Source organism: Rattus norvegicus, chromosome 8, assembly GCF_021556685.1.
Source record: "Rattus norvegicus strain SHRSP/BbbUtx chromosome 8, alternate assembly SHRSP_T2T, whole genome shotgun sequence".
NCBI classification, from domain to species: domain Eukaryota; kingdom Metazoa; phylum Chordata; class Mammalia; order Rodentia; family Muridae; genus Rattus; species Rattus norvegicus.
In genome coordinates this window covers 121,917,784-121,928,761 of record NC_141541.1, presented here as the reverse complement: position 1 = coordinate 121,928,761, position 10,978 = coordinate 121,917,784, and the positions used below count along the sequence as shown (strand labels likewise).

The following is a 10,978-nucleotide window of genomic DNA, read 5'->3' as shown; positions in this document are numbered from 1 at the left end:
CCTTGGGCAGGTTCTCATGCTCTGGAACCACTCTGTGGAAACCCCATTCACCTAGGGCCAGGGGTTAGACAGCAGAGGGCAGCTCCGGAGCTCCCCGCTATTCCAATTAGCCCATCAACAAAGCGCCTAACTAAACTCACCCACAAGAACTTACTATGCTGCTTCTGCTAAGGCTCTCTGTGCAGCCTTGCGTGGCAGGTTTCTCTCACTTATTGCAGTTTCTGGATGTTTAGCAACCGGATTAAAACCACAGCGGTTTAGCAGCAGGGTGCCAGGGGGCTCCTGGAGGGGTGAGGGGGCGGGCTTCCTCTTCCTATGCACTGCTCCTGTATGTAGCCTGAAGCATTTATCTACTTCGGGTCTTTGCTGTTGGAGTCAGTCCTTGTTATACCAGGGGTCGCTGCAGCTCCATCCATGTTGGACACATGGTGGTGTGTGTGGGGCAGGCTTTTTGTTGAGTTTTGCTCCTTTCTCAGCAATCAAGTCTAAGTGTCTACAAAAATGTCAAGAGCAGGATTGTAGGTTCAACTGTGTCTGCCAATCTTCCCCCTCTGGCTTCCTGTTTCTTCATATATGATCTGGATATTGTGAAAAATTTTACTACTTTTATATGTATTTATTATTATTATTTTCTCTTTTTTTCAGAGCTGGGGACTGAACCCAGGGCCTTGCGCTTGCTAGGCAAGCGCTCTACCACTGAGCTAAATCCCCAACCCCCCCCTTTTTTTTTTAGGTTTATTCATTTATTATATGTAAGTACACTGTAGCTGTCTTCAGACACACCAGAGGAGGGCATGGGATCCCATTACAGATGGTTGTGAGCCACCATGTGGTTGCTGGGAATTGAACTCAGGACCTCTAGAAGAGCAGTCAGGGCTCTTAACTGCTGAGCCATCTCTCCAGCCCTGTATTTATTATTAAATCTTATTCTTGGTCAATTTCTTCTTTTAAATGGTGCCATCTTTTTTAAAGGATTTATTTATTTATTTAAAGTACAGTAGCCTTCAGACACACCAGAAGAGGGCATCAGATCTCATTACAGAGGGTTGTGAGCCACCATGTGGCTCCTGAGAATTGAACTCAGGACCTCTGGAAGAGCAGTCAGTGCTCTTAACCACTGAGCCATCTCTCCAGCCCTCTTCTCTCTCTTTTTTTTTTTTCTTCCTTCGGAGCTGGGGACCGAACCCAGGGCCTTGCGCTTCCTAGGCAAGCGCTCTACTGCTGAGTTAATCCCCAAACCCGTCAATTTCATGTGTTACACAATGCTTTCCCGTTCCCTGCTCAATCCTGGTTTTGATTTTTAGTTTATTGTTGCTTTTTTTTTTTTAAGATTTATTTATTTTTAGTCAAGTGTAGTCGTGGTGCACACCTTTAATCCCAGCACTTTGGAAGCGGAGGCAAGACAGAAACCTAAATTTCAAGACAGCGGAAGCTACATAGTAAGACCTTGTCTCAAACTTCAGGCCTCGTGTCCCAGAAAAATGACTGTTCATTTATCCTCGTTCGTATGAGGCTTTGGCCTGCACATATGTAAGTGTACCGTGTGTGCAGTGGCCAGCCCCCTAGAACTGGAGTTACAGACACTGGGGTACAGAGAACTGAGAGCAGGTCAGTTCTCTTAGCCACACAGCTCTCTCTCCAGGCCCTGGTGTTTAGTTTGAAATCCTCCCGGGGGAAGATCTTGTGCTTCTTCAGGATTGTGTTGGCACTATGACTGACCGCTGGTTATCGCTAGGGTAGTAACAGCCCTCCCGTCTCACAAGCCTGAAAGCTGCTCTAGGTCTCAAGACCGACTCATGGTCCACCCCGCAGCTCGGTCAGTCCAGTTTTCTATCTGTTTGCATGGATGGAGGTTTTGTCTCCATGCGCATTGCTGTATCGCTTTTGCGCCACGGCCAGGAGAGGGCAGCAGATCGCCTTTGCGCCACGGCCAGGAGAGGGCAGCAGATCCTCTGGAATCGGAGTTACCGGTACTGTTCATCCCCTTATTGAATCAAAGGGGCTGACAGAGTCGCCTTCTAAGCCAGGCACACAGACCAACCTTCCCCTCCTCTGCCTGTGTTTGATGTTGTTGGTTTTTCGTTTGCTTTTTGCTTATTTTGTTGTTGGTTGCTTTGTTTTCTTTCTTTTTCTTTTCGGTTTTGGTCCTCTCCCAGAGCTGAAGATCAAATCCAGGACCTTGTACTTACATTTTTTTTTTTTTTTAAAACAACTGTGTGATCCTGGGGACTGAACCGAGGACTTTGATCATACTAAGCAAATCCTCTGCCTCTGCGCTCTGTCCCTAACCCACAACACATACATTTTACAAGTTGAAAAGCTTTAAGGATTTTCTTTTCTTTTTTTTTTTTTTTTTGGTTCTTTTTTTCAGAGCTGGGGACCGAACCCAGGGCCTTGAGCTTCCTAGGTAAGCGCTCTACCACTGAGCTAAATCCCCAGCCCCAGGATTTTCTTTTCTTTTCTTTGCTTTTTTTTTCTTTTTTTTTCTTTTTTTTTAGAGCTGGGGACCAAACCCAGGGCCTTGCGCTTGCTAGGCAAGCGCTCTACCACTGAGCTAAATCCCCAACCCCAGGATTTTCTTTTTATTCTCCCTACATGCCCCTTCCCTCCACCTTCTTCCCACCTCCCACCCCCAGTCCCCTGTCCCTTCTTCTTTGAGGCAGGCTCACATGTAGCCCAGGTTAGCCTTAAACATGCTATGTAGCCAAGGATGACCTTGGGCTCTTGATCCTCCTACCTCTACCCTCTACCACTCGAGTGCTGGGATTATAGTCTGCACCACTGCAAACACACCCCCCCTTTTCATTTTTTTCTTACTTTTTTTTTTTTTTTTTTTTTTTTTGGTTCTTTTTTTCGGAGCTGGGGACCGAACCCAGGGCCTTGCGCTTCCTAGGTAAGCGCTCTACCACTGAGCTAAATCCCCAGCCCCCATTTTTTTCTTTCTTACCACAGAAGAAATTATACTAGCCTAGCTTTGAGTTTGGGGAAATGAGTCACTCAGGGTTTTTTTTTTTTTCTTTCTTCCTTTCTTCTACCTTTTGTCAAGCAGCCCCATAAGGGTGAGGGAAGAATTGGTATGTCCCAGTGTCACAGGAAGTCACCCTTCAAAGCACCTGTGCTGCTTCTAGGATCCTGGCATTTCTTCACAGACTGTCCTCAGGACCACTTTCAGAAGAGCAAGGTAGGTGCAGACAGGGCCATTTGCAGGCAGGATCCGTGGTTATGCTGCTGCAGGTGTGTGTGGCTGCAGGGACCATGGACAGGTGGCCTGGCTAGCGCCACACTCGGGATTTGTTTGTTTTTTGTTTTTTTTTTTTTTCTTGTAAATTTATTTCATGTGTAAGAATGTTTTGCAGGCATATATGAAAGTGCCCATGTGTGGGTCTGTGCCTGGGGAGGTCGTAAGAAGAGGGTCTGGGATCTCCTGGAACTGAGGTTACGGATGGTTGTGAGCCACCAACACAGGTGCTAGAAATTGAAGTCACGTCCTCTCCAAGAGCAACCTTAGCCACTGAGCCATCTCTCCTGATGCACACTCAGGCTTCTTCTTTTTTTTTTTTTTTTTTGGTTCTTTTTTTTTCAGAGCTGGGGACTGAACCCAGGGCCTTGCGCTTCCTAGGCAAGCGCTCTACCACTGAGCTAAATCCCCAACCCCTCACACTCAGGCTTCTTAACCTTAATCGTGCTCACTGGCCTCTACCTCGGAGTTCACACACTTCCTACCTGTCTGCATGCAGCCTAAGGCTCCATCAACCAGGCAACCACTTGGACTCGGCTCACACCCTCGACTCTGACCGGGGTTGCAAACCTTTCCGCTTGTTCCAGCAAGCCAAGAAATATCACATGCATGGGAATTAGGGAATTCTACCGAACTTATTTGCATACATTAATTTTCTTTTGAAAAGTATTTTATTACATTTCTTTATGTAGTGCACTGTGTGTGTCTGTGTGTGTGTGTGTCTGTGTGCATGTATGTGTGTGTGTATGTGTGTTTGTATATGTGTGTTGTGCATGTATGTGTATGTATGTGTGTGTATGTGTGTGTGTATGCGTGTATTTGTATATATGTGTGTGTATGTGTGCATGTGTGTGTGTGTGTGTGTGTTTACATGCATACTAAGGGTGCCTGTGTGGTGGTCAACGGATGATTTGGAAGAGTCTGGTTTTGTTTGTTTTTTTTTTTTACCATGTGAAACCAGGGGATTAAACTCAAGCTTGATGCAGATGTCTGCATTGGTCGAGCATCTTTTTGGCCTCTTGGTTTTGAGAGTCTGACACAGTGTAGGCCTCAGACTCATTGTGTTGCTGAGGCTGGCCTTGAGCTTCTGGTCTAAAGCCTCTGCCTCCCAAGTGCTGGCTATCGGCACGAGCCAGTAGGCTGGGCTATCCTTTTGGTTTGCGTGTTCGTTCTTCTGAGCCCATCTTCATCTACATTCCTCCGTTTTACTTCATTTCCCCCCTTTATATCTCACCAGTAAAATAATAGCCACACAAGACAGTGGGTAGTCTTTGACAAGCTTCTTGGGACACCCTCCCATACAACAAGTCTTCATCATACCTTTCTAGGAAAAACAAATATGTCTTTTGAGAAATACCAGGGACTGGGGAGACCACTCAGTGGGCAAAAGCATTTATAGCATAAGCATATAACCTGAGAACTCCAGCAGGCGAGCAAAAGCGGGGTGCAGCCCTGCGCGGTAGAGATGAGCAAATGGTATGTCCCTTGGCCAGCCTGTCTACCCAAAACAGAGAGTTCTGGGTTTGCTATTGAGACTGGGCCTCAAAAAGCAAGGTAGAGAGTGATAGTGAAAGACGCCTCTGGTCTCCATAAACACAGGCACAGCTGGATGTACATCTACACAGATGTGTGCACATGTGTATAACACATACACATACACACAGGAACAGTAGAACGTTCAGTGTGCAGAACTGAAGATATGGGGAGAGATTAGATGTAAATGACTGAACAAAGTGAGAAGGGTTTATCAGGGACTAGGGTGCCACAGAGACAGACATCAGGAAGCAAGCAGGGTGGCCCTGGGTCAGAAAATCGCTCATGCCGCATGGCCCAGGTGAGTATGTGAGTAACTGTAAAAAAGTTTTCACATGTGTGTCCATGATTTATTTATTCATTTCTAGACTTGATCATCTACCTGTGTCTGTCTATTTGAGACATGGTTTCTCTGTGTATCTCTGACTGCTCTGGAACTCCCTCTGTAGACCAGACTAGCCTTGAACTCGGAGATCTGACTGCCTTTGCCTCCTGGGATCAAGGGTCTGTGGCATCACCTTTGGCTATGTATTTATTAACCAAAAAAGGGGAAATTTAGCATGTGTGTGTGTGTGTACATGTGTGTAGGTATGTGCACATGTGTGCATGTGTGTATGTGTGTGCATTGTATGTGCATGTGTGTGTGCATGTGTGTTATGTGTGTGCATATGTGTGTGCATGTGTGTGTATAACACAGTGCCAGTATGGATGTTAAATGACAAGTGTGGCAGCTGCCTCCCACCTTCTATCGTGTGAGGAGTCCAAGAGATTGAACTCAGATAGTCAGGTGTAGTGACACGTGTCCTAGTCCACTGAGTGATGTCATCTGCCCAAGTCCTTTGTTTTTAATATTTTTATACATATATTTTTTAAAAACCTCATTTATTCATTTTATGTATATGAGTACACTGTAGCTGTCATCAGATAGACTATTATAGGTGGTTGTGAGCCACCATGTGGTTGCTGGGATTTGAACTCAGGATCTCTGGAAGAGCAGTCAGTGCTCTTTACCGCTGAGCCATCTCTCCAGTCCCTGTTTTTAACTTTTTATTTATTTAATCTTATGTGTATGGAAGTTTATCCTACTTTTATGTCGGGGTACCGTGTGTGTGTGTGTGTGTGTGTGTGTGTGTGTGTGTGTGTGTGTGTGTGTGTGTGTGTGTGTGTGTTTGTGCATGGTGCCTTAGGAGACCATAAGGGAGCATCAGATCCCCTGAAACTGAAGTTATAGATGGTTGTGAGCCACAGTGTAGGAGCTGGGAACCAAATCTGGGTCCTCTGGAGGAAGAGGAACCAGATTTCTTTTTTTTTTTTTTCTTTTCTTTTTTTCCAGAGCTGGGGACTGAACCCAGGGCCTTGCGCTTGCTAGGCAAGCGCTCTACCGCTGAGCTAAATTCCCAACCCCGGAACCAGATTTCTTAACCACTGAGCCACCTCTCTAACCCTATCTGTTCCTTTTTTTGAGACAAGGTCTATCTATGTAGACCTGACTGACCTGGAACTCTCTATGTATATAAGGGTGGCCTCGGGGCTGGGGATTTAGCTCAGTGGTAGAGCGCTTACCTAGGAAGCGCAAGGCCCTGGGTTCGGTCCCCAGCTCCGAAAAAAAGAAACCAAAAAAAAAAAAAAAAAAAGGGTGGCCTCAAACTTGCAGAGCTCTGCCTCCCTAGTGCTGGATTCTGCAAGCATCACCACCCCAAGCTTTCTTTTAGTCTTTTACATCTGTTTTGTGTGTATATGGGGGAGGGGGGTTGCACTTGTGCCAGAAGAGAGTTTTCTTGAGAGTCAGTTCTCTCCTTCAATTCTGTGGTTTCCAGGGGTCAGTGAGGCTCAGTGGCAAGTGCCTTTACCAGATAGGTCATCCTGCTGGCCACAGAGACTGTCCACTCGAAACCCACTATAAACTGTACTGCCTCAGAGGGTTAGGGGCTACTCCCCTCATCTATCCATGAGAGAAATGAGCTTCCCAGCAGAAAGACAGAAGTCCAGAATGTGAGCCACCCATTTGTCTGACTCCCAAGGCTGACATGACTTCTTTTTGACCTTTAGGTCCCTCCCCGACAGGGTATATGACATTTTGGGGTAACATCGTATGCAGCTGGCTAAACCTTGCATTTATCACTCTCGGTTTATTTTCACCCTCACAGGCTGCTCCATCCTTTTTATTGGCTTCTTCTGCTGCCACCCAGAACCTGTGGATTCCAGAAATGAATGCCACAGATGTCACAGACACCACCCAGGATGAAGCCGCGTACAATAGTTACTACTTCGACGAGAGCTTGCCAAAGCCTTGCACCAAGGAAGGCATCAAGGCGTTCGGCGAGGTCTTCCTGCCTCCTCTCTACTCCTTGGTCTTTCTGTTGGGTCTGTTTGGGAATTCTGTTGTGGTTCTGGTGCTGTTCAAGTACAAGAGGCTCAAGTCCATGACTGACGTGTACCTGCTGAACCTAGCCATCTCGGATTTACTGTTTGTGCTGTCTCTCCCGTTCTGGGGCTACTATGCTGCTGACCAGTGGGTTTTTGGTCTAGGTCTGTGTAAGATTATCTCATGGATGTACCTGGTGGGCTTCTACAGCGGGATCTTCTTCATCATGCTCATGAGTATAGACAGATACCTGGCCATCGTGCACGCAGTGTTTTCCTTGAGAGCGAGGACTCTGACCTATGGGGTCATCACCAGCCTCATCACGTGGTCTGTGGCTGTGTTTGCCTCCCTACCAGGCCTCTTGTTCAGCACCTGCGACACAGAGAACAACCACACATACTGCAAAACCCAGTACTCGGTCAACTCGACCACGTGGAAAGTCCTCAGCTCCCTGGAGATCAATGTCTTGGGGCTGGTCATCCCCCTGGGGATCATGTTGTTCTGCTATTCCATGATCATCAGGACCCTGAGACACTGCAAGAATGAGAAGAAGAACAGAGCAGTTCGGATGATCTTCGCCGTGGTGGTCCTCTTCCTCGGCTTCTGGACGCCGTACAACGTGGTGCTTTTCCTGGAGACCTTGGTGGAGCTCGAAGTCCTTCAGGACTGCACCTTGGAGAGGTACCTAGACTATGCCATCCAGGCCACAGAAACCCTGGCCTTCATTCACTGCTGCCTTAACCCTGTCATTTACTTCTTCCTTGGGGAGAAATTCCGCAAGTACATCGCCCAACTCTTCAGAACGTGCCGGGGTCCTCTTGTGCTCTGCCAACACTGTGACTTCCTTCAGATCTCCTCGGCCGACACTTCCAGCTCCTCTTACACTCAGTCCACTGTGGATCATGACTTCCGTGACGCTTTGTAATGTGTGTTCACAGGTACCGTGGTGTTAACAATCTCCACACACCCAGCCCTTACTCACTTTGTTTCAGTCAGGGAGTCCTGAACAGGTTTCTGAGGAAAACAAGTAAACCAAGATCATGGCAAGATGGCTTCTCACCCTGCTGGTGGCTCCCTCTCTTTCTGTAGAGAAGTGTGGTTTGAAATGTGTTTCCCTATTCATTCACATACCAGCTGTGTCTACAGGGAGAGGACAGTCAAGAGGGATGGGGGGGAACTTGGGAGCAGAGTTCTCAGGGGGCTTCTAGATTGTACTAAAGAGAACGACACCCACCCCCAACCTTCCCAGGGATGCTCGCAAGAGGTTCAGAGCCCTGATGGGTGGAGGAAATCACTCCTTCATGAAAATGAGTCCTTGAATGGATCTCTAGTTTTTATTGAACTACCTAGAATTCTTGGACATGCTATACTCCATGAAGCCAGATGTCTAGAGAAATGAGGATCTTACATCTTGATTCTCTTCTTATAGAGGATGCTCCATTGAGGGCTGGTGATGAGTGTAGAGATAAGGGTGTTGGATCGATCCCTTCTCCACTTGAAACAAGGTGTGTAGAACACATCTGTTGAAATGTGAATGCAGGGCTGGAGAGATGGCTCAGCGGTTAAGAGCGCTGTCTGCTTTTCCAGAGGTCCTGAGTTCAATTCCCAGCACCACATGGTGGCTCACAACCACTTATAATCAGGTCTGGTGCCCTCTTCTGGCCTGCAGGAGTACACGCAGGCAGAAAGCTGTATGATGTATACATAATAAATAAATAAATTTATAAAAAAAAAAAAAGAAATGTGAATGCAGTTTGGCTTGCTGGTGTGTTTTAATGGTGGATATTCAGATTGTAGAAGAAGCTCATCAGGGCAGAGAAGGGTGAAATGCCCTTGTAATCCTAGCTACTCCAGGGATAAGGCTGAGAGATCTTAGACTCCAGGATTGCCTGGACAATACACTGCGAGCCTGTCCTCAAACCAAACCAAACCAAACCAAACCCCAACCCAACCCTACCTAAACCCAAACCAAACCAAACCAAGCCAAACCAAACCCAAACCCAAACCCAAAACAAAACAAAAGCAAAGCAAAACCAAACCAAAACAAAATCAACCCAACCAAACCCAACCAACCCAACCCAACCCAACTCAACCCAACAAAACCCAACCCAACCAAACCCAACCCAACCCAACCCAACCAAACCCAACCCAACCAAACCCAACCCAACCCAACAAAACCCAACCCAACCCAACCAAACCCAACCAAACCCAACCCAACCCAACCCAACCCAACCAAACCCAACCCAACCAAACCCAACCAAACCCAACCCAACCCAACCAAACCCAACCCAACCAAACCCAACCAAACCCAACCCAACTCAACCCAACAAAACCCAACCCAACCAAACCCAACCCAACCCAACCCAACCAAACCCAACCCAACCCAACTCAACCCAACAAAACCCAACCCAACCAAACCCAACCCAACCCAACCCAACCAAACCCAACCCAACCAAACCCAACCCAACCCAACCCAACCCAACAAAACCCAACCCAACCCAACCAAACCCAACCCAACCCAACCAAACCCAACCAAACCCAACCAAACCCAACCCAAACCCAAACCCAAACCCAAGCCAAGCCAAGCCAAGCCAAGCCAAGCCAAGCCAAGCAGTACCCCAAAAGTTAGCTCTGGAATGCTCTTGTGAACATCCTAACTTTCTTTCTTTTCATTTTATTTCTTTTATTTCTTCTCCTTTTTTAAAAAAGATTTATTCATTTATTATATATAAGTCCACTGTAACTGTCTTCAGATACACACGAGGTACAGACAAGGGCATCAGATCTCTTTACAGATGGTTGTGAGCCACCGTGTGGTTGCTGGGAATTGAACTCAGGACCTCTGGAAGAGCAGACGGTGCTCTTAACCACTGAGCCATCTCTCCAGCCCTCTTCTCCTTTTTTTAAATGTGAACTATTACTAGGCAGGGTCTTTAATCCCAGCACTTGGGAGGCAGAGGCAGGAGTATCTCTGAGTTTGAGGCCAGCCTTGTCTACAGAGCTAGTTCCAGACCAGCCAAGGCTACTTAGTGGGACTTTGTCTTGAAAAGGAAAGAGGAAAGAAAGGAAACAGTGGGTATATTAATAAAGTATGGCAATATTCCTTTAATGACTTTAAAGGGTCATGTCATCTATTGAGATACAAATAGTTAAAAGTCATTACGAGTAGGGTGTTAAAATGACTGTTAAATTATGAAGTTGTAAAAAAAAAAACATCCTTTGTAAAGAATTGGCGCTAGTTTCTGAATATCAGTTGTATCAAAAGTTAGAACAGTCAGGGTATGATGGTACACACCTTTAAACTCAGCATTCCAGAGGCCAGGGCAGGAGGGTCTCTATGAGTTCAAGTCCAGCCTGGTCTACAATATGAGTTCCAGGACAGATAAAATTGGAATGGTTATTCTTTTTTTTTTTTTTTTGGTTCTTTTTTTTCGGAGTTGGGGACTGAACCCAGGGCCTTGCGCTTCCTAGGCAAGCGCTCTACCACTGAGCTAAATCCCCAACCCCAGAATGGTTATTCTTATGTTATCTTAATTATTTAACATGTTGTATCATTAAAGTAACTTGCTAAGTTTGTTTTTTATTCAGGCCATTTAAATCTTTTTTTAAAAAATTACTTCATGTGTATGGGTGTTCTGCCTGCATGTATATCTGTGTACCATGTGTGTGCCTGGTGTCTGCAGAGACCAGAAGAGAGCATTGGATCCCCTGGAACTGGAATTACAGATGGTTGTGAGCTGTCATGTGGGTGCTGGGAACTGAACCCAGGTCCTCTAGAAGAACAACTGATTAAGGGCATCTCCCTGCCCCTTTTCTGTTTTTGAGATGCCTCACTCTTGGCA

At 46.5% G+C, this 10,978-nt stretch overlaps 1 protein-coding gene across 2 annotated transcripts; it reads left to right on the top strand.

The window, feature by feature from the left end:
- The first annotated feature begins 2,854 nt into the window (after positions 1 to 2,854).
- Ccr4 (C-C motif chemokine receptor 4) lies at positions 2,855 to 10,743 on the top strand. 2 transcript variants are annotated; one of them, XR_015626336.1, is made up of 3 exons: positions 2,855 to 3,181; positions 6,919 to 8,641; positions 10,024 to 10,743. XR_015626336.1 is itself a non-coding variant. In NM_133532.3 (2 exon segments), a coding segment is annotated over 1 exon segment (1,083 nt). In that variant the 5' UTR covers positions 3,135 to 3,181; positions 6,919 to 6,978; the 3' UTR covers positions 8,062 to 8,744.
- The last annotated feature ends 235 nt before the right edge of the window (positions 10,744 to 10,978 follow it).